Source organism: Malassezia vespertilionis, chromosome 2 (genome assembly GCF_029542925.1).
Source record: "Malassezia vespertilionis chromosome 2, complete sequence".
Classification (NCBI taxonomy): domain Eukaryota; kingdom Fungi; phylum Basidiomycota; class Malasseziomycetes; order Malasseziales; family Malasseziaceae; genus Malassezia; species Malassezia vespertilionis.
The window spans coordinates 822,287-846,515 of NC_079248.1; the positions used below are offsets into that span (position 1 = coordinate 822,287).

General features: G+C 58.9%; 15 protein-coding genes across 15 annotated transcripts; 9 read left to right on the top strand and 6 right to left on the bottom strand.

Annotated features, from left to right (window-relative positions):
- Nucleotides 1–6: 6 nt before the first annotated feature.
- On the top strand, nt 7–2,145 carry MVES1_001226 (uncharacterized protein; the record flags this gene model as incomplete). The annotated part of the gene is made up of 1 exon (XM_056206078.1): nt 7–2,145. One exon carries the CDS (start codon nt 7–9, stop codon nt 2,143–2,145), a length of 2,139 nt encoding a protein of 712 aa, XP_056062053.1.
- A 48-nt stretch (nt 2,146–2,193) lies between these two features.
- Nucleotides 2,194–3,499, bottom strand: DCC1 (Ctf8p and Ctf18p associating protein; the record flags this gene model as incomplete). The annotated part of the gene is made up of 3 exons (XM_056206079.1): nt 2,194–2,613; nt 2,640–2,944; nt 3,022–3,499. The coding sequence occupies 3 exons, from the start codon at nt 3,497–3,499 to the stop codon at nt 2,194–2,196; spliced, it is 1,203 nt and encodes a 400-aa protein (XP_056062054.1).
- Nucleotides 3,500–3,648: 149 nt separating this feature from the next.
- Nucleotides 3,649–5,622, top strand: MVES1_001228 (uncharacterized protein; the record flags this gene model as incomplete). Its single annotated transcript, XM_056206080.1, has 1 exon — nt 3,649–5,622. One exon carries the CDS (start codon nt 3,649–3,651, stop codon nt 5,620–5,622), a length of 1,974 nt encoding a protein of 657 aa, XP_056062055.1.
- A 13-nt stretch (nt 5,623–5,635) lies between these two features.
- Nucleotides 5,636–6,493, bottom strand: PSF1 (DNA replication protein psf1; the record flags this gene model as incomplete). The annotated part of the gene is made up of 1 exon (XM_056206081.1): nt 5,636–6,493. The coding sequence occupies one exon, from the start codon at nt 6,491–6,493 to the stop codon at nt 5,636–5,638; it is 858 nt and encodes a 285-aa protein (XP_056062056.1).
- Nucleotides 6,494–6,548: 55 nt separating this feature from the next.
- On the top strand, nt 6,549–7,238 carry MVES1_001230 (uncharacterized protein; the record flags this gene model as incomplete). The annotated part of the gene is made up of 1 exon (XM_056206082.1): nt 6,549–7,238. One exon carries the CDS (start codon nt 6,549–6,551, stop codon nt 7,236–7,238), a length of 690 nt encoding a protein of 229 aa, XP_056062057.1.
- Nucleotides 7,239–7,270: 32 nt separating this feature from the next.
- Nucleotides 7,271–11,117, bottom strand: MVES1_001231 (uncharacterized protein; the record flags this gene model as incomplete). The annotated part of the gene is made up of 2 exons (XM_056206083.1): nt 7,271–7,291; nt 7,320–11,117. The coding sequence occupies 2 exons, from the start codon at nt 11,115–11,117 to the stop codon at nt 7,271–7,273; spliced, it is 3,819 nt and encodes a 1,272-aa protein (XP_056062058.1).
- Nucleotides 11,118–11,218: 101 nt separating this feature from the next.
- On the top strand, nt 11,219–12,532 carry ERV46 (ER-derived vesicles protein erv46; the record flags this gene model as incomplete). The annotated part of the gene is made up of 1 exon (XM_056206084.1): nt 11,219–12,532. The coding sequence occupies one exon, from the start codon at nt 11,219–11,221 to the stop codon at nt 12,530–12,532; it is 1,314 nt and encodes a 437-aa protein (XP_056062059.1).
- A 20-nt stretch (nt 12,533–12,552) lies between these two features.
- MVES1_001233 (uncharacterized protein) lies at nt 12,553–13,950 on the bottom strand (the record flags this gene model as incomplete). The annotated part of the gene is made up of 1 exon (XM_056206085.1): nt 12,553–13,950. The coding sequence occupies one exon, from the start codon at nt 13,948–13,950 to the stop codon at nt 12,553–12,555; it is 1,398 nt and encodes a 465-aa protein (XP_056062060.1).
- A 142-nt stretch (nt 13,951–14,092) lies between these two features.
- Nucleotides 14,093–15,269, bottom strand: MVES1_001234 (uncharacterized protein; the record flags this gene model as incomplete). The annotated part of the gene is made up of 2 exons (XM_056206086.1): nt 14,093–14,122; nt 14,148–15,269. 2 exons carry the CDS (start codon nt 15,267–15,269, stop codon nt 14,093–14,095), a joined length of 1,152 nt encoding a protein of 383 aa, XP_056062061.1.
- An 89-nt stretch (nt 15,270–15,358) lies between these two features.
- MVES1_001235 (type I protein arginine methyltransferase) lies at nt 15,359–16,646 on the top strand (the record flags this gene model as incomplete). Its single annotated transcript, XM_056206087.1, has 3 exons — nt 15,359–15,463; nt 15,504–15,564; nt 15,598–16,646. 3 exons carry the CDS (start codon nt 15,359–15,361, stop codon nt 16,644–16,646), a joined length of 1,215 nt encoding a protein of 404 aa, XP_056062062.1.
- A 78-nt stretch (nt 16,647–16,724) lies between these two features.
- NAT10 (N-acetyltransferase 10) lies at nt 16,725–19,931 on the top strand (the record flags this gene model as incomplete). The annotated part of the gene is made up of 1 exon (XM_056206088.1): nt 16,725–19,931. The coding sequence occupies one exon, from the start codon at nt 16,725–16,727 to the stop codon at nt 19,929–19,931; it is 3,207 nt and encodes a 1,068-aa protein (XP_056062063.1).
- A 65-nt stretch (nt 19,932–19,996) lies between these two features.
- On the top strand, nt 19,997–20,553 carry MVES1_001237 (uncharacterized protein; the record flags this gene model as incomplete). Its single annotated transcript, XM_056206089.1, has 2 exons — nt 19,997–20,239; nt 20,275–20,553. The coding sequence occupies 2 exons, from the start codon at nt 19,997–19,999 to the stop codon at nt 20,551–20,553; spliced, it is 522 nt and encodes a 173-aa protein (XP_056062064.1).
- A 41-nt stretch (nt 20,554–20,594) lies between these two features.
- On the top strand, nt 20,595–21,566 carry TAL1 (transaldolase; the record flags this gene model as incomplete). The annotated part of the gene is made up of 1 exon (XM_056206090.1): nt 20,595–21,566. One exon carries the CDS (start codon nt 20,595–20,597, stop codon nt 21,564–21,566), a length of 972 nt encoding a protein of 323 aa, XP_056062065.1.
- A 30-nt stretch (nt 21,567–21,596) lies between these two features.
- mrs2 (Inner membrane magnesium transporter MRS2) lies at nt 21,597–22,831 on the bottom strand (the record flags this gene model as incomplete). The annotated part of the gene is made up of 2 exons (XM_056206091.1): nt 21,597–22,223; nt 22,250–22,831. The coding sequence occupies 2 exons, from the start codon at nt 22,829–22,831 to the stop codon at nt 21,597–21,599; spliced, it is 1,209 nt and encodes a 402-aa protein (XP_056062066.1).
- Nucleotides 22,832–23,141: 310 nt separating this feature from the next.
- Nucleotides 23,142–24,043, top strand: MVES1_001240 (uncharacterized protein; the record flags this gene model as incomplete). Its single annotated transcript, XM_056206092.1, has 2 exons — nt 23,142–23,179; nt 23,248–24,043. 2 exons carry the CDS (start codon nt 23,142–23,144, stop codon nt 24,041–24,043), a joined length of 834 nt encoding a protein of 277 aa, XP_056062067.1.
- Nucleotides 24,044–24,229: the final 186 nt, after the last annotated feature.

Sequence of the window (24,229 nt, forward strand, 5' to 3'; positions counted from 1 at the left end):
GTGCGAATGCAGCAAATTTGGCGCATTTATGTGCTCTTCTTGCTGATCGTGTGCACGTTGCCGGGAGGCTTGGCGCATGCGAGCGCAACATCTGTGCTTGAGGAGTGCCAACTGCTGCCTCCTCTGCTGCGTGGCGTCGATGCCTGTCGCCTTATCGAGCAGCAATGCTCCGATTCGGCGTCTTTCTTCTACCTGAAACTGTACTACTGTGTGGGAGCAGAGGAGAACCCGGCCCACGTTATTACACAGGGCTTTTTGCATTTGATTGCTGTTGCGGGGATTGGTACGTGGCTCCTTTTTCTGTTCAGCGCCATGGGCGTCGTCGCAAACGACTTTTTCTGTCCAAACCTCTCTGCGCTTGCGTCCAACTTTGGCTTGAGTGACAGCACTGTTGGCGTCACGTTCCTTGCATTTGGAAACGGATTCCCCGACGTGATCTCGACGTTCCGCGCGATGCAAAAAAACGCGGGTTCGATGGCCATTGGCGAATTGATGGGCGCTGCCGTGTTCACTGTATCCATCGTGTGTGGCAGCATTATGGTATTCTACTCTTTCCATATTCACCCATTTGTATTGCTCAGGGACGTTGGCGTCTATGCGCTGGCGGTTGGGATGACCTTGTACTTTTTGCACGATACACTGCTCGGATTCCAAGAAGGGCTCATCATGGCCGGCATTTATGTCTTGTTCATTGTGCTTGTCGTTTTTGGAAATGCATGGTCCCACGAGCCGCGCGCAGATACCTGTGCATCGGAGCACGCCCCGTTGCTCGGCAGGGGAAATGGCGCCTCGCCCGGCGCGTCCGATGCGGACATTCAAACGGCGCCGCATGTCATCAAACATTCCCTCGTCACCGCCATGGATTTGCACGATTTTGCGTCGAGTATGCACCGCGATCGGTTCCGGCCAGACTCGCCACTGCTACCTTCCATCTCGACCGACATTGCCGAGCACATGCTCGACCCCGCACACCATTTCAATACATCCCCTGCACGCTCCACTCTATTTTCACGCCATGCCCTGCGCCGATCCAATTCGCACGACCCAATTTTTGACGCACCGCCGCCTGTACCGCACCGCGCATCGAGTCCCAATTTCGAGTTCAATATCCCTTCTATCCGCGTCCAGCGTCCATCGTTGGACTTGACGCGCCCGCCGCTGCGTCTGCACCGTGTGCTGCTCGTGGCCTTCTTCCCGTCGCTAATGCACTGGGAAGATAAGTCGACGCTGAACCGCGTCATTGGCTTGCTGTGCCTTCCCGCCGTCTCTATTCTGCGACTCACAGTGCCATTGATCAACACAGAGGAGTTTATCATGCACGAAGCGCTCTCGCGTGTCCACCATGCAATGGTGTACAGTCCCAATGCATCGCCTACTCCCAGTGTCATCGAGGCATGGGACGCACTGCAAGGCTCCGAAGATGTATTCTTGGCAGATCCGTCCATGATTTCACGCACACACGAGCGTGCAGTAGCGGACCGCTTGCTGATTGGACTCCAATACATGGTTGTGCCGCCGTTTATCCTGTGGGTGCTCGAGATCCCGTCTGACGCTGCGACGCGCAATGCCTGTATAGTTCTAGGTGCCTTGTTTGGCACAATTGCTGGAGTTGTGCATGTGCGGAAAATGGCCCGCGAGCCCGACGCGAACGGGCCGCAGCAGTTGCAGCGGTTTGCCTCCGTGCGCAGCGTTCTCGGTTTCTTTGTAGGGCTCTTGTGGATCATTGTGTCTGTTGACCAGATCCTCGCCGTTTTGCGCACGTTTGCCTACGTGTACGGGTGGAGTGAGGCTATTTTGGGCCTGACGCTCTTCGCAATGGGCAACTCGTTGGGCGACGTCGTGACCAATTTGTCAATTGCGCGCTTGGGGCACCCTCTCATGGCTTTTTCTGCGTGCTTTGCGTCTCCCTTGACCAACCTGCTGATCGGCGTGAGTTTCTCCGTGTTTTGGACGCAGCTCGAGGACCCTTCACACGGCCCCTACTTTATCCCGCACAGCATTGCACTGACGCTGAGCAGCTACGTACTGCTGGGCATGTTGCTCCTGCTCTTAATTGTCCTTCCACTGCACCAGTTCCAAGCCAGCAAAAGACTGGGTATTTTGTTTTTATTCACCTACGGCGGTACGTCGCACCCAACTAACTAACCTAACCAAAGCGGTCATGCTCGCGAATGTATACTTGGAATTGTTGCGCTAATACTTTACGCGCGCTTGGTAGAGCGTGCACTCCTCCGTGCCCGTCGCGGGTGGCGCACCGGCGCTGTCCAAAAGGCCGGCGCGGAGGAGCACGGCTGCGTGCACGCGACTCCATCGCGCTTTGCAGCTCCGTCCGTGCTTGAGCAAAAGCCCGTCCAGCCCCGCGTTTTTTTTTGACCCAGGGGCCGCACTCAACAGGTGCGCAATAAAGGGAGTAATCTCTTCGCGGACCCACTGTGTGCGGAGCATAAACAGCTCCTGGAGACACTGCGCAGGCGCGAGTGGAAGATGCTCGCGTGGAAAGTACTGAATGGCGATTCCCGACGCAAGCGTCTCTGGCATTGGCTCTGTATGGCCCGCCTGGTGTGCATTCACCGTCGTAAATGACGCTGGTGGAGGATAAAATAAATAGTTTCCCTGGATAAGCGCATGTAAATACGTACCGTTAGCAGTGGAAGTTGCGCTTCGTCTGCAAGGGGCCCCAGCGCCTCCTTCCAGCGCGCCAAAAAGTCAAGCAGCGCCATGCGTTTTTCAGTACTTAGCAAATACACGCCGATAAAGCGTGCAATGTCTGCCGTTGCAAGCGCAACGTGCGTTGGAACGCCCGTCGGGCGCGGCGCGGCGCAGAACCAGTCGCAGAGCATTTTTTCTGCGACTTCGGCGCGCGCGCTCATTTGCAGCGCTTCCAAAACTGGCGCGTACGGCACATGCTCTGCATCGCACGCGAGAATATCAAGCTGGTTCAGCACTACGCGTAGGAGCTCGTGGAGGAAGGATGTCGCGACGCGGCGCGTATAACCTGGTGTGAGTGTTGGGTGTACGTACCGTCGAGCACGAGCACATGTTCGTCGCGCAGCCCTTGTGCAAGCTCTTCTTCGCTAGCCTGTATCACAGAGCGCACTTCGTTCGGGGTATACAGCCGCGCAAATGCAGCATCCATCTCTGCCTCCTCCCCTGCGTACTCGGAGTCGTGCAGCAGCGCGACGATGCGCCCGAGCCGCGGAGGCGTCGGCACCAGCTCGATCGTGTCTGCGACATTCTGGTGCAAGCGCAGGTACATCCCGCCATCGCCGCTCTGCTCCACGGCGCATAGCAAAAGGCTATTGGACTGGTGGACTTGGCGCACGGCGTACGTTTTGTTTGTCGTGGAAAGCACCGCCTCATCAACGAGGCGGCCGTTAAATGTAAGCAGCGGTGAGTCGGTTCCCGCGGACAAGATCGACTCTAGCTCCGGCGGGATCTCCATAAGCTTGTAGGAGCGCGGCGCGCCTTCTGCGCCAGTCACAAGAGGCACAGGGTCCATCGTAGGCGCACCGCAAGCGGGCCTCCACATGCCCACGTGCCTAGGCAGCTGCGCACGCGTTTTGGCGTGCGCGGGCGTAAAATGCATTTCGCCGGGGCTATGCCAGAGCTGCTTTTCTGCGGCTTTATGAGGAGTGCATAAACGGTTTTATGACAGAAAAACACCGGAAACCTGGAACCGGTGACTCGGAAAGCATGCCGCACAGCGGTGCACGGAACAAGACCAAGCCATTGGGCAAGATACTGGCCGTGGCAAAGTCGAGTGCATGCGATGATCCACTCGCGTCCGATACCGAGGAAGAAGCCGCGGCTGCTGATGCAGACGGACAAGGGGTGTGGAACCATGCATTCTGTGTCGTGTGTGACTGCTTTATTGAGCCGGACGGGAAGCGGCACGAGCGCCACAAGGTCGTCGACGACGAAGACTCGACGTGGGAAGCCGCGGCGGTGTCCTCGTTGCAGCTCCATTCGCGTTTCCTCGAGTCGCTCCATGTACAGGACAAAGACGTGCCGATACGGAAACGAAACGAATCGCTTTTTTGTTCGGACGAGTGCAGGAAGATTGACGAGGAACGCTCCACAGGCTTGGGCGAATTCATGCACTACGTTGCGCGGCCGCCGCCCGATACGCATACCCAAAATCCCTCGCGCTCCTCGTTCACCCAGCCTGCTTTTCAGCGCTCGGGCATCTCCGTGCCTGCGCGGCCTACATTTCCGTCCTGCTCGTTGCGTCACTCTCAGTACTCGGTAAAAACGGCGCAAGCGCAGGCGCGCCCTGTGATGCCGGAACCCTTCCAGCCACTAGACGGAGTGTGCAAGACACTGGAGCCTGTGCCAGTACGCACACAAACGACGCCGTCGAATTTGTCGCGCGCGCGCGATTATCCCTCGCCGAAAGCTGTGCAAGGCAAGTCGCCGTCTGTGCGCGGCGAATACGTCGACTTCTACGAGCACTCGCCGCCACAGAGCCTTGTGTTTGACGCTGCGGCCGAGCCGCAGTACGATGCCGCTTCGCTAGCCACCTCGCCGCTCCAACTGCTGCGTGGAAAGTCGACGCACGCGGGGCCCAGCGTTTCCATCGCGCCGGATAGTGCAGAGCTTGAGAGGTACAAATCGAATGCGCCAAGTGCCGCCGTCGCCATCTCTTCGCCGCCGCGTGGCCAGCAGGAGCAGCATGCGAGCAGTTCCCACACGATCCAACGCGCACCGACGCAGCAGCCATACCCCCCCGAGCGTGCGCGGCGTTCCTCTGCGGTGGACAGTCTTTTGCACGCGCAAGGCGCCTCGTGCAATGCAGAGGGCACGCCCAGGACCCCGCCGCGCGCACTCTCTAGCGCATTTCCGTGGCTGCGCAGCGCACGGACTAAAAGCCTGCCACCACGCACGCTGGAAGATTCGGCAGAGGTGCAGCTCAGCGTCAGCTCTACCGGCAGCGATGCGTCGAATCCTTCCCAAGCGCCGCGCAAGTCGCGGCGCAGCAAAGACTTGCACACGTTGCGCCCTCTCCTAGCCGTGCCCCCCCCGAGCAATGACGCGCGGCGCAGGACAAGCCCGTGCCGGTTTCCACGCAGCCCAAACGGAAGCGAAACGATGCCGCCTGAAACGGATGCGCCGCTGAGCACCACGCCCAGCGGGCGCCCTTCGAGCGCAACGCGCGGTGCCATGTGGTCTGGGAACGAGCCGTGGATGCGCGGCGCTTCGTATGCATACCCCAGCCAGTCTCCGCGGCGCTCTGGCCTCGGCTGGAGTGCGCTGACCCCCGTCCTGCGCCCAAGCGATCCGCCCCATCCGCGAAACATCTCGCCCGGGACGCCAGGCCAAAAGCTCGACGAGTCGGACCCCGATTTGCACAAAGCGGTTGCGGCCGATGCGGCAATGCCCACCTCGAGTGCGTCGGCCACTTCCCTCCACGGCATCCCTCCACGCCAGTGGTGCTACGATAAACTCCCGGACACGAAAATGTACCCCATTCTCCAGCTGCCACGCGGCAATGTGCACGATATGTATACGCACGACTGGCACACGCCCAGCACGCCGAGCGTCGAGAGCGCTTCGCTGCCCAAAGAGTACGACACACACGCGCGGCGCAAGTCGCTCTTCTTTTTTCAAGGCCCAACAAAATAGTTTGACATGTACATTATGCATCTACCACCCTGAGCCAGCCGCGCAGCAGCAGCGGCTCTATCTCGTCGCGCCGTACATAGAGGCGCTCGCCAGCACGGAGCTGGAGAGTCCCGCGCTCCGTCTCTACATCGCGCGCGTCGCGAGTGACCAGGACGGTGACCATTAAGTCGTCCGGCGCGCGGATCGCGTTGGGGGGAATTTGCGCGGCGTAGACGCTGACTGCGGCGCTGGGTGCGCCAAAGCCGCTGCTGCCCAGCGCGTTGCGCGCTTGGGAGGCGTTTGGCTTGTTCGACACAATATGGCCATCGTGTTTGCCTTTGCCGGGCACGGTAGATAGCGGGAGAGTGACGTCGAGAATGTCGAGGAGCGTACCCTTGTACAGGCCAACGAGGCCTGTGTACGCACGCAGCCACTCGAGCTCGGTATGATCCAGGAGCGGACGGATGGACGTGATCTCGACTTCGCCCGCGGTGCCGCGCGGCTGTTCTTCGTCAAGCACGAGTGGTAGCGCGCCGGCCTTGTCCCATACGCGCGCTTTGAGCCAATCTGTGCGCTGCTTGTGGTACACAAGCAGGCACCGCTTGTTGCGGTACGCCTGCAAGTGACACGACACAAGCTGTGCGGCCAACGCTGGGTCCGTGCTCTGGGATCCCGCCTCGGACGGGTCGGGCGTCGCACGCTGCTGTTCCTGCGCGCGCTCGGCCAACGGGACGAGCTGTGCGTGTAATTGGCGCGTTTCGACAAGGACTTGCCGCACGGTCTCGGCGCTGGTGTGAGCAATGCTTTGCACGTACCTGTACGGACGGAGCGCGCCTGTGAGGAGACTGAGCTTGGCTTCCAGCGCAAGCTGCAGGCCCTGTTCGCTCGTCATCGCAGAACGCGTCGAGGGTCGAGGCCGCCGCGCGTGTGGAGGTTCGAACACGACCATGGCTGTGCAGCTGTGCCTGTTCGCGCCGAGCATGCAGATCTGCACGGACCGCAGCTTTCCGCGCGAGATTGTGCTGGATGTGCTGCAGGCAAAGCTCGAGCGCATCACCGGCATACCGCCGAGCGCCCAGCGCCTCGCACTCTACGCCTTCGCCGACATCCAAGACGGCCAGCAGACGGGCGACGCTGCGCCTGTGCCCTTTCCACTCGAAACGCCGCTCTCCTCCGCGCAGGACGGCATGCTTCTCAAAATTCTGGACAGCCGTGGAAGCGCGGCGTCATTGAACGATGCAGACGTGGAAAAGTATACGATGAGCGACGAGGCGTACGCGTCGCGCAGGGATACGGTGCGTGCATTTAAGCAGGCGCACCATCTCGGCCAGTTTGCGCCAGGCGTCGCGCGCCCCACCGTTCCAGATAACATCCAAGTGGGTGCGCGGTGCATAGTGTCGCGCGGCGACGCGTCCGAGGACTTTGCGCGGCGCGGCACGATCCATTTCGTAGGCACGACGCAGTTTGCGCCCGGCGCTTGGGTGGGCATTGTGTACGATGAGCCCGTGGGAAAGAACGACGGGAGCGTGCAAGGCACGCGCTACTTTGACGCCGCGCCCAAGCACGGCGGATTCGTGCGGCCCGCACTGGTCACCGTCGGCGACTTTTCCCCTGCGCTGGCGCACGAAGAAATTTAGCTACAGCGTCGGCGTCGCCGGCGCGGATAAATCTACATAGTTGTGCACAGAGTCTTCCAGGACAGTGGCGCGCTCCGTCACCATCCGGCCCGTATCGAGCGTGCCAATCACCCTGCCAAACACATCCTCCAGCAACGTCGGCAGCGCAGCACGCATCTCGCCCGGAAGCGCATGCAGGATATGCTCGAGGCGCAGCGCAAATTCGGCGCCGTGCACACGCCGTCCATGGTTTCCAGCTTGCAGCAGCTGCGCGGCGTGCTGGAATCCAGCGCCGTACGCGGCGTACACTGCATCGAACGTGCTGGGCGTGCCGCACGTCGGGCCCGCAAACATGGCCTGCAGTGCGTGCATGGGCAGCGAAAGACTGTGCGCCAAGGCATCGCGCTCGGGCAAAAGTGCACTGAGCATCGCGAAGCCAAAGAAACACATGGCGACTTGCTCTTCGGCTGCGCGTGCGCGCGCGAGGAGTGCCGTGGCAGAGCCCTCGCCAGTCCCTTGCAGCGTCGCGGCGAGCTCGGCGTCGCGCGCACTGATCTGCTCCTGCAAACTCTCGATCTGGTCCTCGAGCTGGGCCATGATATTGCTGCCGAATCCACTTGCACCTGCACGCGCAAGTCCTTGCGCCATATCGCTCACATGCTCCTCCAAGTGGGAAATAAGCATGTTGAACTCTTCCACAGCGGCACGCGAGCGGTCCATGAGCGCGGCCTTGGGCGGACGCGACGAGTAGGACGACTTGATCTGGTCCAATAAGCCGTCCATTTCTTCGCGCCCGTCGTCTTTTCCGAGGACACGCGCGCAAAACCTGTCCTGTTGTGCGAGCCGCTCCGTGAGGCGGTGCCATTCCTCGGCCCACGTACGTGCGACAATCATATGCCCTTCGTTTGCATGGAGCTCGGTGTCGTACTTTTCCCTTAGCTCGTCGTAGGCGCGTTTGGACTGCTCGGCTGCGCGCCGGTGCCGATCAAGCTGCAGCTCCAAGAAACGGATACGCGCATCGTGCTTGCTTCGGTGCAGCCCTTCGTCTGAGCGCCGAGGGGTATCCAGTGTGCCATCGGGCGTGCTCGAGCGCAAGGTAAAGTGCGGTGTGCTGGGCGAAAACAAATCTGTTGCTCGCATGTCAGCGCGCGGAGATTCCGCCAACTGGTTCCATCCGCACGCAGCGTCGCTGTGTGCACTCGGCGAGGGATTTGTGACTGTGAGACTCGACTGCTCATAGGGCCCGATCGACTCAAATGCAAACACTTCCGAGGGCGCAGGGCCAGCGGGCGCAGAGTCTTGTGCGCCGGTGGCTCCGTCGGCCGCTGCGATGCTCTCCGTCTCGACCACATGGCCCGTGTCACATACTTTGCGTTCCGTCTCGACCACCGCTTTGCGGATGGTGGGCTCGGGCGATGGCAGCGGAGACGGTATCGAAGTGGAGTGCAGTGCGGGCAGATCAAGCGCCTCTGCAGGCGAATCCGGCTGAACAATCACAGTTTGGCGGTGCTTGTGTGCCACCGACTCGTTCTCCGCCTGTGCCGCCTGCACAATGTCGACTTCTTGCCGCTTCACCTCTGGCGCAGGCGACGCACCGTCGTGGCTGGGGTCTATCACTTGCGCTTTGGACCACTCCACACGCCCCGGCGCCTCGGTAAGCACGACTTCGGTGGTGGGGCCGATCGATTCAAACGCAAACGCGTCCTCCGCCCCTTCTTTGGGCAGGGCCGTGTCGGGCAAGCTGGGTGTGAATAGAATCAGAGGATCCTGCTCGCTCTCAAGCGCCGCATCAAGAGAGCTTGGGGAAAGTGCGCCGGTATCGAGGCGCAGTGCAGATTCGTGCACACGGTGCGGCGAGGCACACAAGGAGAACGGCGCAATGCGTGAAGGGGACAAGCCGGAAGAGTTCGGCGCGCGACGTGGCTCGTTGGCGGCGCGTGGGTGCGCATTCACGACGGCCTCTGTACCTATATTCCGCACGGTGCCTTGGGCGTCCTCCGAGGCGACCTGCTTCACGTCCGGCATGGATGGCGTCTCGGATGCTGCAACACGCAGTGCATGGCACTCTTCGGTAAGCGACGCCAGCTGGGCCTGGAGCACAAGGTTGCTTTCATGCTCGGCCTCCAACTGCGCCTGGAAGAGCAGCGCATCGCTCGCGGCGCGGATGCCCGAAACGTTGATGCCTGCAGGTGCGCGCTTGAGCTGCCCTGCACTGCGTGCGTGCAAAGCATCTCTCTTGACAAGCCCATCGTCCGGCGCGTGCGCCGGCGCGTTTTCGGACGCCTCGGTTCGCGACTCGTCAAACTGCCGCGCGAGCTCGGCATTCTTGTCGCGCTCTTGCTGAAGCGCCTGTGTAAGCTCAGCACGCATCGCGCGCAAAGCAAGCAGCTCCGCCTCAAGGTCTGCGGGCAAGTCGAGTGGCTCCGCGGAGCTCGCGGAGCTCGCGCTGTGGTCGCTGAGCTGCCGCGACAAGAGACGGCTGCGGTCCTGTTCCTGCGAGAATGTCTGCTCCAAAGCAAGATACTGCTCGTGCAAATCCTGCACGGCTTTTTCGAGCGCTGGCTGTGTGCTGGAAAGCTGCGCGCTTTCTGCATGCTGCGCTGCAAAGGGCTCCGGCGCATACAGTGTACGGTCTGCGGAAAAGCGGTCGTCCATTGCAAGCACCAAGTGGTCCAAGAAAGCAAGCTTGGAGTGGCGTTCTTTTTCGAGCTGCTGGTGCCCCTCTTCCGCGTCGGTGGCGCGCTCCGCGTCGCGCAGCGCTTGATGCAGCTTAGCTGCTGCGTCGTCTACTGTACTGTGCGCTGGTCGCGACAAGCGATCGCGCAGAACTGCAGCGTGGTGCTGCAAAAGGCGCGTCTCGATCTTGTGCTTCTCCTCGGCGAGTGCGGCGTACTCGTTCATCACCGCGTCGGTGCGGCTCATCGCCTCGACCATTTCCACATTCGCCGTGTACAGCTCGTTGACGGCTTGTTTTGCCGGCACTGAGGCGACCGCCCAGTTGGCAGTGTGCAGTGCATTCGTCGCGTCGCGGATGCGCTGCCGGGTAGTAATCTTTTCGTGCAAGTCTTCCATGCGCCACTCCAGATCGATGTGCCGGCGCGCTAAAGCGCCGACTTGCTCTAGCGGCAGCGCTTCGTGGCGCTGGACTTCCAGCGCGGTGTGGGAGATGAGCAGATCGTCCAAAAGCGACGATGGGGAGTGCGTGCTGCTCGTGTGCAAAGACATGCTGCTGGGCAGTTTCTGCACCGCAGCTGATCGCCTCGGACAATCAGCGCCGATGTATGGACTCCGGCGGAAAAGGGGAACGTCCACCTGTGCCATAGAGTTTTGCGGCGAATCGACTGACGCGCGCTGCATCGTGCGCTCCCCATCGTCGGCAGTGGGCGACGATGTGACTGTCGAGGGCTGCTGCAGTCCTTTCGCGAGCCGCGGTGTGCGTTTGCCCGACAGGGCGCACCCGCCGACAGACTGCGTCTTGCGTAGTTCCGCGTCGTTCGAAGAGGTACTGAAAAATGTGCGGCCGGATATGTTGCTTGTGTTGCTCGTGGACGTAGTGGGGCGTGTGGGCGACATGTCCAGCGCGCCGCGGCTGTGCGACGCGCCGCTGAGCGGTGTGTACCACACACTGTTCTTCAGCGGCGACTCGTTCGCATGCAGTGACCGCTCTCCTTCGTTCCAAATACGCGATTCTGCATCTACAGACGAGTATCCTGACATGGATTGCGCGGGCGACGACGCTTCCTGCAAAATGGACGTCTCCATGATGCGCGACTTTGCACTGTGCGGCGACGTGGATAAACGCAAGCCTTGGGTGGCAAAGTTGGACGCGGCCGGAAAATCCGCAGTGTCGCCGGGAGCCGTGCTTCCTTCCCCTACGTGCTCCTCCGCACGCCGTTGCATCAATGCAAGTGTTGCTTACCCTCTACGCGGTGTTGTGCGCCCTCCTACGTCCCACGTGGTGCCACGTGGTGCATAGACGGACCGCGGCGTGCCGCGCAAGGATGACGACCAGCCCCATGTTTGGCGTGCTGCGCGGGCTCGACGCGTTTGGGCGCACTTCGGAGGATGTGCGCATCCGCACAAATGTCGGTGCGCTGATCACCCTCGGGAGTGCGCTTCTGATCTTTGTACTTTCGCTGAGCGAGTTTATCGACTACCGCCGGATCACGACCATGCCGCAGTTTGAGATCGATCGATCTAGCCAAGATATGATGTCGCTCTACATGAACATAAGCTTTCCGCATATGCCGTGCTACCTGATCTCGGTGGATGTAGTTGATATCTTGGGACACAGCCAAACGAATATGGACCACACGCTCCAGCGCAAGCGGCTCCAAGCCGACGGCACGCCCATCGAGGAGTCGACCGAGCACCATTTGGAGAGCGAAGCGCAGCGGTACATTGGCTCTTTGAAGCGCGGGAGCAACTACTGTGGATCATGCTACGGTGCTATGGGGCCCGAGTCTGGCTGTTGTCAGACGTGCGAGGATGTGCGCGAAGCCTATGCGCGCTCGAGCTGGTCTTTTGACAGCCCCGATGATATTCAGCAATGTGTGGATGAGCACTGGACCGAGTCTGTGCGGGAGATGAACGACGAGGGTTGTAACTTGAGTGGCGAATTGCACATCAGCCGCGTCGTTGGCAACCTGCACATCAACCTCGGCCGCTCCTTCCAGCACAATGACATGAACGTGAACGAGCTTGTGCCATACTTGCAGGGTCAGGGCGAGGGCTACCACCACTTTGGCCACGAGATCCACGACTTTAGCTTTGGTACGCCGTACGAGTTCCTTCCGCAAAGGGGCGGGCGCACTGAACGGGCCTTGTACCGCAAAAAGCGCATGGATATTCGCGACCCACTCGCCGGGCGCAAAAGGCACTTGAAGGAGAGCCAGTTTATGTACCAGTACTTTTTGAAAGTAATCCCCACCTCGATCCGGCACATAAACGGCAAGCATCTCACCACGTACGTGTACAGCGTCGCGCACAACGAGCGCGATCTGCGCCCCGAAGACACTTCCTTGCAGCACGAAACGGACAACAAGTCGGACGGTGTAATCACACGCAATATGCAAGGAGTGCCCGGCCTCTTTTTCAACTATGACATTGCGCCGCTGACCCTCGTGCAGACCGAGACGCGTCATTCTTTCTGGCACTTTATCTCGAACCTGTTTGCCATTATCGGTGGCATCTTTACCATTGCAGGCCTTCTCGACGCGCTTATCTACCGCGGGCGGAAGCAACTGTCCGGCACGCAGTACGCCGAAGATATGAATGACAACTTCTACAGTTCGTTGGACGCCAAGCTCCTGTAAACACATAGCTATCTATCCGACTATCTGTCGACCTCGCCAAACACCAAATCCATCGTACCGATGATGGCGACCATATCCGGCAAATAGTGGTGGCGCGACATGAAATCGGCGCCGGCCAAGTGACGGAAGCCGGGTGCGGAGATGGAGCAGCGGTAGGGACGGTTCGTGCCGTTGGACACGAGGTACACCCCCATCTCGCCTTTAGGCGCCTCAATGGCGCTATACGTCTCGCCCGGCGGCACGTCGTACCCCTGTGAAAAGAGCTTAAAGTGGTGGATCAGGCTCTCCATACCGTCCTTCATCATCGCACGCGGAGGGGGCGTGATCTTGTGGTCGTCCACCTTGATCTGTCCAGCAGGCATCTTGTTCAAGCATTGGTGGATGATGCGAATCGACTGCCGGAACTCTTCCATGCGGCAAACGTAGCGGTCGTAGCAGTCGCCGTGCTCGCCGACGGGCACGTCGAACTCGCACTGGTCGTACGCATCGTACGGCGCGACTTTGCGGATGTCCCAGGGGATACCACTGCCGCGCAGCATCACACCGCTGAACCCGTAGTTAAGCGCCTCTTTTGCGGTAACCGTGCCGATCCCAACCGTGCGCTGCTTCCAGATACGGTTGGCGGTAACGAGCTCCTCAATCTCGTCCACACGGCCGCCAAATTGGGTGATAAAGTGGTAAATATCGTCCAGCAGGCCAGGAGGGAGATCAAACGCAACGCCACCGGGGCGGATGTAGGCAGCATGCATACGCGCGCCCGAAACACGCTCGTAAAACTCCATAATCTTTTCACGCTCCTCAAGACCCCAGACGAAAGGGGTAAGACCGCCAACGTCCATAATGTGGGATAGCACAGCCATGCAGTGATTCGAAATACGCGTGAGCTCGCCATACAAGGTACGGATCCATTTTGCGCGCTCGGGCACTTCGATGTTCAGCAGCTTCTCAACCGCACGCGCGTAGCAAAGCTCGTTTGTCATCATCGAGCTGTAGTCCAAGCGGTCAAAGTACGGCAGCGCTTGTGTGTACGTCTTGTATTCAATCAGTTTTTCTGTACCGCGATGCAAGAGACCGACGTGAGGCTGGGCATTAGTTTGCGTTAGGATACGTACGTCAACACGGAGGATCTCTTCACCGTTCAACTCCATAATCAAACGCAACACGCCGTGGGCGGCAGGATGCTGCGGCCCAAAGTTCACCGTAAAGTGGCGCAAATTTGCATCGCTGCGGGTGCCTTCCTCACGAAGAATGGTCGCCGCATCGTGGCCCTGCAAATCTTCTACAGTGGTCGCGGAAAACGTTGGGTTTTCCCCTTTCGGCTTCGCCTCTGTCGCAAGTGCACGCGCGGCCATGCGCACAGTCGGGGCGCGTATACGCATGCTTCGGAAAGCAATGCTGGCCGCTTCCGTACGCAGCATCGTGTGAAGCATCGCCGCTGCTGTTCGCGGAGAGAAAATGCGCGGCGACAGCAGCGCTCCCGGCATCGGCTTTTCTCGGCCGAATATCGGCGTGGTTGCGCGAATGGCAGGGCACGCATTACAATGTGTGGAGACTACAAGACTAGGGCGGCTGCTCGAATTGGTCAAAGAGCTGGTGTGAGTGCTTTGGGACGTACCTCGTCCGTAGCGATGCGCATCTCGTTCGCCATACGGTGCACTTCCGTACCAGGTTTGTTGTACATAAGCGAGTTTGCATACATAAGACTCAGCGCGCGCCGTAGTTCAAGCGTCGAGCCAATCGAGCCTTCCTTGATCTTTTGCTTGATCAATTTCAGGTCCATGGGCTGCTTGATCAGTGTGTAATAGTCGGGGGCATCTACTTCCTTGATCGCTTGATGGAAGAGATTCCCGTGCGTATGATTCGATACTTGGTTATGCAGCATCAGCAGTATATGCGTAATGCGCCGCCGCGACTTGTCGCGCTCCGCTTCCGAAACAAGGGTGTCTTCCACTGCAGGAGTATCGGTATGCTCCTCGAGAGAAGCATTCCGTGATCGATGCAGTTGCCACTGTGCGGGGGAGGACGAGCGTGAGCGCTCTTCCTCGGGCTCTGACACGCGTGTGCGTGCATCGATCGCCGCGGATCGTCGCCGAGCACGCGATCCGTAGGTCGTCGGGGCCGACGGTGTCACGGATCCCGAGCCTTCCGCGGATGCATGTTCGTGTTCTTCGTCCCGCGCTATGGGTGCCAGGTCTTCACCAAGCAGGTCCTGCTCCACCTGCAGATGCTCGTCCTCGTCATCCTCCTCGTCGGAAGCGGCGTCAGTATCTTCGCGCAAACGCTTTCGCAGCGTCCCCCGTGTTTGCTCGTGTTGGGAGGACTCTCCCAATGGTTCTTCAATAGAGACATGGTGCTCTGCACGCAGCGTTGCATCGCGCTTCCCAGACGTTAGATCATCCATGTCGTTACGTAGCGCCTGCAACCGATGCGCTTTCTGCTCCAGCGCGCTTTGCAAATTGGCAAGGTATGTGGCATATATTAATTGTGCAAGCGCTAGCTGCGCCTCGGATCGATGCAGCGACGGTGCTTCTGCGCAGTCCACAATGTTGTATTCCAGCATCAGCGATTGCCACGTTTTCTCGCACTCATTGGGATCCGCAAGCGGGCCGGTGCGTGTTCCGTGCGATATAATAAGCCCAGCTACATAATTCCAGTCGGGAGGATGCTTGGCAGATTGGTGGACCGCTTGGGCAAGAAGCAGTTGCTCCGGCAGCGCCAGCAGCACATCTTGCGCCATGGCGAATGTGGACAAAACCGACAATGGCGCGTCGGCCACGTGCGTTTGCTGACTCAGCTGTGGGGAAACCCGCTTCGCCGAAGACTACCATGACGCGCGCGCAGGCCGAAAAAGAAGAAACGCTCTATGACAGGAAAGACGAGGCGTATTTTTCGTACTACTCAATGCTGACGCATCAGGCGCAGATGCTGCAAGTACGTTTTTAGAAAAAACATATTTGGATACTTACGCTAGGATGCAGTGAGAACGTCCACATACCAAAACGCTATTGTGTTGCACCCTTCCAGTTTTGAAGGTACGTTTGTCGCGCCGCCAAAGCTCACTGCAGACAAAGTTGTAATGGATGTGGGTGCAGGAAATGGCATCCTTTCTTTATTCGCAATCCAGGCTGGCGCAAAAGTGGTATACGCCGTGGAAGCTGCCGGGGTTGTTGCCTGTCTGCACCGCTTGGTCGACGCCGCAGCGCCGGAAGACGACGACGCGCCGAACGCGTGGGTGCGTGATAAGCTCGCTATTGTACACTCGCGAATCGAGGACGTGACTCCCCAAAAGCTCACGGCGAGCCTGCCGAAAAAGATACAGGCGGAAGAGGGGAAAGTAGACACGCTCGTGTCCGAGTGCCTGGGTGTGCTGCTTGTGCATGAACGCATGTGTGAATCGTACATCGATGCACGCGACCGTTTCCTTCGTCCGGAAGGAGCCATGTTTCCACGCACAGGCTCGCTCTGCTTCTCGCTACTTTCCGATGCGCGTCTTTGGTCCGAAGTTCACGCGCGAGGCGAGTGGTGGAATACGGAAAACTTTTACGGTGTCAACTTGACTCCGTTTTTGGATGCCTCGCGGAAAGAGGCATTCATGAGTCCCGTTATCGGCTGCTTCTCTCCTTCGCACGTCGTCGGCGCACGCACCGACCCAGTCACCGCCGCATACATGTGCCCCGACGACGTTGTATCCCGCTACCTAGTCGACTTTTCTTCAATTTCCATGGAAGAGTTGCGTGAATTCGACGTGCCCGTTGCGTGGGACTGTGTCGAAGAGCCGGTCGTCGTGCATGGTCTCGGCGCATGGTTCGACCTGAGTTTCCTGCAGGCGGGCGAGGAGTACAAGAACGACACGAATGGTACCATGACTACGAGTCCTTTTGCGCCCGCGACGCACTGGGCGCAAGTGCGCATGCTCTTTACCGAGCCATTAGCGTTGAACCGCGGCCAGCGCGTGTTGGGCACGCTGCATTTCAAAGTCAATGAGAGTCGCTCATATGATATCCAAGGCACGTTTCACGTGCCTCTAGACGATGGGCTCCCTTTGTTTACACGCACTGCTTTCTGGAAGCTCGATAAGCAGACCTACTCCTGGGAAACCACTGGCCCTGTCTAGTCTGTAGCCGCACAAGCCACATTGCTTAGTCATCCTATGCCGTGACGTGCGCCGCAATTTTTTCTTTTTGCTGCTGCAATGCGGAAACAGCTGGACCCAAGGATCCCTACGCTGATCCGGAATAATGTCGCAACAGGACACCGCTCCTTTTTTGTGATTGTCGGTGATCATGGCCGCGACCAAGTAGTGAATTTGCATTTCCTGCTTTCGCAGTCGCGTGTCGGCTCGCGGCCCAACGTCCTTTGGTGCTACAAAAAGGACCTTGGCTTCACGACGCACCGCAAGAAGCGCGAGGCGAAAATCAAGCGCGACATCAAGCGCGGTGTGCGCGATCAGGACACTCAGGACCCGTTTGAGCTTTTTGTCGGCGTGACGGATATCCGGTACTGCTACTACAAAGATACGGCCAAAATTCTGGGCCAAACGTATGGGATGCTTGTTTTGCAGGACTTTGAGGCAATCACTCCCAACCTGCTTGCGCGCACTATTGAAACTGTAGAAGGCGGTGGGATTGTGGTGCTCTTGCTTCAGACTATGTCGAACCTGCGCCAGCTCTACTCGCTCTCCATGGATGCACACAGCCGGTTCCGCACCGCGAGCACCGACGAGGATCCAGTCGCACGATTTAACGAGCGCTTTCTGCTCTCGCTCAGTTCTTCGCCCAACTGTCTTTTGCTGGATGATGAGCTGAATGTGCTTCCTCTAAGCCGCGGCAAAGAAATCCGCGCGCTGCCGGAAACGAGCGCAGGCCAAAGTGTAGGCGGCGTCGGATCGGTGGTGCAAAAATCAGACACGCGCAAGCAGCGCGACGAGGAACTGGAATCGGTGCAGTCGGACGTAGCAGAGACCAAGGTGGTAGGCGACGTAATCAAGCACGCCAAGACACTCGACCAGGCCAAAGCCGTGCTCACAATCCTCGACGTTTTGGCGAGCAGTTCTCTGTCCACCACCGTCGCACTCACTGCTGGGCGTGGGCGCGGCAAGTCTGCCGCGCTCGGCCTGTGCCTTGCTGCCGCCGTCGCGCATGGCTACAGCAATATATTCGTCACGAGTCCCAGCCCTGAGAACCTCAAGACGCTCTTTGAGTTTGTGCTCAAAGGCCTGGATGCTCTGGGCTACGAAGAGGTGGCCGACTGGGATATCCAGCGCGGCACGGGTGAGTGGAAAGACGTGGTCGTCCGCGTCAACATCTTCCGCGAGCACCGCCAGACCATTCAATATATCCAGCCGCAAGACCACCAAGTTCTGAGTCAGGCAGAGCTTGTGGTGATCGACGAAGCCGCTGCGATTCCGTTGCCAATCGTGCGCAATTTGTTGGGCCCCTACCTCGTCTTCCTCTCCTCGACGGTGAATGGGTACGAAGGCACAGGCCGCAGTCTCTCTTTAAAACTTATCCAGCAACTGCGGCAAGGTGCGGCCGCGACTGGCGACCGATCCTCCGCGCTCGCAGACCGCGGGCCGAGTGCAAACCTCGCACAAGCTGCGCGTTCGTTGAAGCAAGTGCAACTTGCGGAACCGATTCGGTACGCAGAGCATGACCCAGTCGAAGCATGGCTGCACCAGCTTCTGTGTTTGGACGCGAATACCGCCAAGCTGTCCGGGTCGCAATCGCGCGAAACACGCGCTGCGTGCCCTCACCCAAGTGAATGTGAGCTGTTTATGGTCAACCGTGACACGCTCTTCAGCTTCCATCCCGCCTCGGAAACGTTCCTCCAGCGGCTCATGGCACTCTACGTAGCGAGCCACTACAAAAACTCGCCAAATGACCTGCAGCTCTTGAGCGATGCGCCGGCACACGCACTTTTTGTGCTCCTTCCGCCCGCAGTCAAACGCCAGGGCGGCCTGCCCGAGCCATTGTGCGTGGTGCAAGTCGCGCTCGAAGGTAATGTGAGCCGCCAAGTGATCCTCAATTCGCTCGCGCGAGGAACAAGAGACGCCGGCGACCTGATTCCCTGGCTCGTCACTCAGCAGTTCCAGGACTCGGACTTTGCCGAGCTGTCTGGCGCGCGCGTTGTACGCATCGCAGTGCATCCCGAGTACGCAAATATGGGCTATGGATCGCGCGCTTTGTCGCTGTTGGAGCAGTTCTACCGCGGCGAGCTTCTGGACCCCGATGCGCTTGCGCAGCGTCCGAGGCACGGCTTTGCACCGAGTGCACACACCGATGAAGTGGCAGTGCGCGACGCTGCACAGCTGCCGCCCCTCTTGGAGCGCCTCTCAGAGCGCGAGCCCGAAGCACTGGATTGGGTAGGCGTTTCCTATGGCCTCACCCCCAGCCTGTTCCGCTTCTGGAAGCACAACGGGTACGTCCCACTCTACATCCGCCAGTCTCCGAACGAGTTGACGGGCGAGTACAGCACGGTTCAGCTCAAGACGCTGCGCGAGCAAAGCACGAGCGCTTGGCTTGCCGCGTATGCCAGCGATTTTCGCCGCCGGTTCATCTCCTTGCTCTCTTTCCGCTTCCGTGAACTGAGCACGCTGACGGCATTAAGCGTCCTTGAAGCCGCGTCCAAGGCTGCAGCAAAAGCACCCGCGGCGCTTCCGCTCGCTGCAGCGGAGCTGCCTTTGCTGCTTAGTCCATTCGACCTCCGGCGGCTCGAATCGTACGGGAACAATTTGCTCGAGCTGCAGGTTGTTCTGGACTTAATACCCACGCTCGCATCGCTGTACTTTACCCATCGTCTTCGCGTCGTTACCGACTTGGACGATGACATGGATGGACAGGGCGAAAATATGGAGCTCATCGTCAGTGGGATTTCCGCCGCCCTGCTCCTTGCGATTGGACTGCAGCGTAGAACACTTGACGACGTTGCAGCCGAGCTGCAGCTTCCGCTTAACCAGGCCCACACGCTCTTGGCAAAGTCCGTGCGCTGGATTGTGAAAAACATGCGCGCCATTGAAAAACGGGCGATTGCGCAGGAATTGGACGAAACGGTGCGCGGCCAGCAAGTCGCGCCGACCGCTCTCGCGCCGCTGCAAGAAACGCTCGAGGAAGAGCTTGCCGCCGCGGGCTCGAACGCGCTTGCGGAGGAAAAGAAGCGCCAGGAACTGATCCGGCAGGATATCGAAAAAGATGCGGAACTATCGCGCTACATGATTCCCGGCGCCGAAAATTGGGACGAGGCCGAGGCGCGCGTCCGGAAAATGCAAGAGAACCCCTCCAAAGCCTTCTCAAACACCTTTTCCATCCGCAAGCCCGAGTCATCCCCTGCGCTCCCTGCCCAGCCAGCCAAGCGCAAAGACAGAAAAGGCGACAAGCAGCGCAGCAAGAAACAACGCGCGTAGTGTACGATACCCTCTGTAGCTCTCGGCCGATATAGCGCGCACCCTCGCCCCTAGCCACGATCGCCATGGCGGACCGTACAGATACCCCAGAGCAGCACTCTGACGCAGAGTGCGCCGGCGATACCGCTGATGATCTGTTTGTGCGTCTATTGCAGTGCGACGACCAGTTGGCGGATTTGCTGCGCACCGCCGCGACAGCAATACGAGCGCTTGCAGAAGACGCGGACGGGCACCGCGACACGCGCGCCATGAACCAAGAGGAGGATATGTTTGAAGCTCAAACGCAACACTGGCTCTCTACCCTAAATGTGTGTATTACAAAAAAAAAAAAGTCTAATGACAGGATATCCAACTCACGCTCCGCGAGACGGCGCATGCACTACGCCAGGCGCGCATCCCGCCACTAACGCAGCCCGCCGATGCGCATGCACGCCTAAGTGGCGAAGCTGGTGTCGCAGGGCCCGTGCATGCACTCCACGCAGCCACCCCATGGAGCTTCTCCTTGTTGCGTCTGCGCGAAGCATCGTGGCGCCACGTGGCCGAAAATGTCGCGCGTGCGGACTTGGCCACGCTCGGTACGGCGCTGGCGCGAGGCGCCCAATTTCAGTCACGTGTAGAGTAGCGCATTGGGCAAGACACGGGACGTTTGCCACACTTTCCACAATGACTACTGCGTTGGAATCGCTGAAGCAATACACAAAGGTCGTGTCTGACTCGGGCGACTTCGAATCTATCGGCAAGTACAAGCCGCAAGATGCGACGACGAACCCGTCGCTGATTCTTGCTGCCGTTCAAAACCCCAAGTACGCGTCCCTCATTGGGCCTGCGATTGAGTACGGCAAGAAGCACGGTAAGGATGAGGGTTCCGTGATCGAGTCTGCCATCGACCGCATCCTTACCCTCTTTGGCCAGGAGATTCTCAAGATCATTCCCGGCCGTGTCTCGACCGAGGTTGATGCACACCTGTCCCATGACACGGAGGCCACCATCAAGAAGGCCATTGAGCTAATCAAGCTCTACGAGAGTGTCGGTGTGCCCAAGGAGCGCGTGCTCATCAAGATTGCCTCCACTTGGGGCGGTATCCAGGCCGCGCGTGAGCTTGAGAGCAAGCACGGTATTCACTGCAACCTGACGCTCCTGTTTGGCTTTGTTCAGGCGGTTGCTTGCGCGGAGGCCAAGGTGACCCTTATCTCTCCGTTTGTGGGCCGTATCCTGGACTGGTACAAGGCCAACAAGCCGGACGGTGACTACCAGGGCGCAAACGACCCTGGTGTCAAGTCGGTGCGCCATATTTACAACTACTACAAGCAGAACGACTACAATACGATTGTCATGGGTGCGTCGTTCCGCAGCGTCGACGAGATCGAAGAGCTCTGCGGCTGCGACTTTTTGACCATTGCACCCAAGCTTTTGGAGCAGCTGCAAGACTCGAAGAAGGAGCTCTCGCCCAAGCTTGGGACCGAACAGGCCAAGTCTGCCCCCACCATCCCCAAGGTCTCGTACATCAACGACAAGGAGGCGTTTGACCGTGCCCTTGCGGAGGACAAGATGGCTAGCGACAAGCTTGAGGAGGGCATCAAAAAGTTTGGCGAAGACGCTGATGCGCTCAAGGACATTTTGAGGAAGCACCTTTAGAATGTAGTTTCATTATATTACATTACGGCATCATTTCCCCTTTTTTTCCCGCTTGGGCTCTGTATTTAGCTCTGCAGGATCCAGTGGTGTAGCGTTGGGATTGTGCTCGGGGTATGGGTACGGGGATGGATGCGTGTATTTCATCGCCGAGTTCCGCTCGCGGCGAATGACACGGAATTGGTTTTCGCGCCACCACCAGGCGCGTGCATGCGAGATGTGATGCTCGTCAGGCTTGTTGTCAAAGGATGCACTGCTGGACAAGCCGATGCGCCGCAATTTCGAAAGACGCCGCAAGCCAGCGACCACCACGGCAATTGCCATCACGTATGCAATGCCGCTGAGAATATAGAATGCGTACGGATCTTCCTCCAAGTGTGAGGTCAAGTTCATGCCGAACAGGCCGACAAAGAGCGTCGAGGTAGACACGCCTAGCGTCACGATGCTCGTGCGCAAATCCAAGGCGAGCAGCCTGTTGCGGTTGCTGTCCAGAATCAGCTCGACAATTTCTTGTGTGTTGTTCACGTTTGCGTAAATCTGCTCGATCTCGGCCAAAACTTCTTCCACTTGCTTTTCGAAGCTCTCGAGGAGCAGCTCGAGCTCCTCCAGGTTGCTCTGTTCGTCGCGCGGATTGCCTAGTTTCGCATCAGTCAGGTACATCTAGGGTCAGCACAATAGCCACGCACCAACGCCATGTCTTCGTCAGATTCGACCACTTCTGTCACGGCAAGCTTGATGCCGCGGCTGCGGCTCAGAAATCCGTTCAACTTTTTCGATATTTGCAGCAGCATGCGCAGTTTTTCGCGGTCAATATCGTCTTCCAGTGCCTCGAGCAAATCGTCCACCACGAGGCGCAGCCAGCCAAGCTCGGATCGAAGTGCTTCCAGGACAGACGCAAGAATAGATTCCAGAGCGCGGAATTCGTACGGAAGGGACGACGTATTCAAGCACAGATTGTGCTCCAGATTCTGTACAAACGCCGAGTGGACGCGCGAGTCTGCAGCGCCGTAGCTGTCGAAGAGGAGCACGGCGTCGGATTTGACCATGGCGCGGATATGCAGTACATTTATCAGAATGCCACTGCGTCGCGCAAGAATCGTCGGCACAAGATTCGGGACGCGCGAGTCAATCTTGCGCAAGTCGCGCGGCTCGAGGCCGTGGCGCGAGCACAAATCGCTTTTCCGAAAAAGACCCGAGATCGTCTTGATCGAGCCGTGGGAGTCGAGGATCGTGCAGCGCAGCAGGATATTGGGTGACAGCTGAGTCATGCCGATGCCAGGCACCCCAGGTACACGTCCAGGCGTGCCTTCGCCGTGCGCATCGGGCGTCGCGACATAGGTTCGATACGCGGTATGGGTGCACCATGCCGGCTTTTTTAGCGCAAAGCTCAGACATGGGCGGCTGGTATGTAGCGAATATAAATGACGACGTGTGCTATATTCGCGTATGCCACGCATCGTGAGCCACAGGCGCATGCCGAGGCCTGCAAGCGCGCCAAAACGACGGGCACGGTGGAGGACACGTGCTGATGTGCAACAGTAGTAGCACCCGCACCACGTGTTTTCTTGGCACTGCACCATGCCCTCGCAAGCGCCGGCTACGGCGCGCAAAATCGAGTGGGTGCGTGCTGATCATTTGTTGGATCACGCCGTTGCTCTGAGCACATGCGCTGTGCTATCTCGAGGTACGTCGTGCCACAAGTGCTTACCAAAGATGTACTTGCGCATGGCTCCACACCTGCGCCTCCGAGCGAGTCGATGCGTGCATCGTATGCGGCGGGCGAAGCCGTTCCCTGGGTGATCCAGAATAAGTATTATACGGCGGAGGTGTACATGGACTATGTGGATTGTATGCATGCGACGTCCAAAGCGCCTGCGATGATCCTGTTGGTAAGCCGCGACGCGCCGGTGGGCGACCATGTCCGTTTCTTGCAAGAAGCCAAGCAGAAGCAGGTGGTGGGATTCGAGCTGGATGTGTCGGTTGTGGTCGGAGTCCCCGGTGCGCAGAATGCACAAGGCGTGCGGCGCTCTGAGGAGATTGATCGCGTATACGCAATGGAGGGTTGGGAGTACATCGATCTGATGCACGACGAGGAAGGTGCGCCTGGCGCTCGCCTCCGCGATGCACTCATGTCACATACGTGGGACGGAATGGAGGTGCTAGGACAGCACGTTCAGGTACATGAAGCACACGACGCTTTCCCTGTGCACGCCGGATCGCCCGCCGAGGAAAGCTTTGACGACGACTTTTTAGATTTTGCCAGTGCGCCGGCGCCTGGCGAAGTGCTGCCAAGCGAGCACGATGTGGATATGTATGCGCAGCGGCTTGGGCTCCAAGACAAGCTGGAAGACATGTCCACGGTGCCGTTTGACCGACTTCACCTGGAAATGCAGCGCGTGCGAGCATTGCCGCAAGGCGCAGAAAAAGAGGCGCAAGCTGCATTGGTTGCGCTTGCGCTAGACAAAGTGTTAAAGATGTAAGACAATACGCAAGAACAATTCATAGCGCGTTTCGTTCACAGGTGCTACATATAGACCCAATGACGCGCGTACGAAACGACGTGTCATCGCTGTCCTACACGGCACAAATTACATACACTATATTCCCAACATCGAAACAATCACGACCTCGTGCAGTCGAGGCCGTGCTACAAACCACATGGCCTG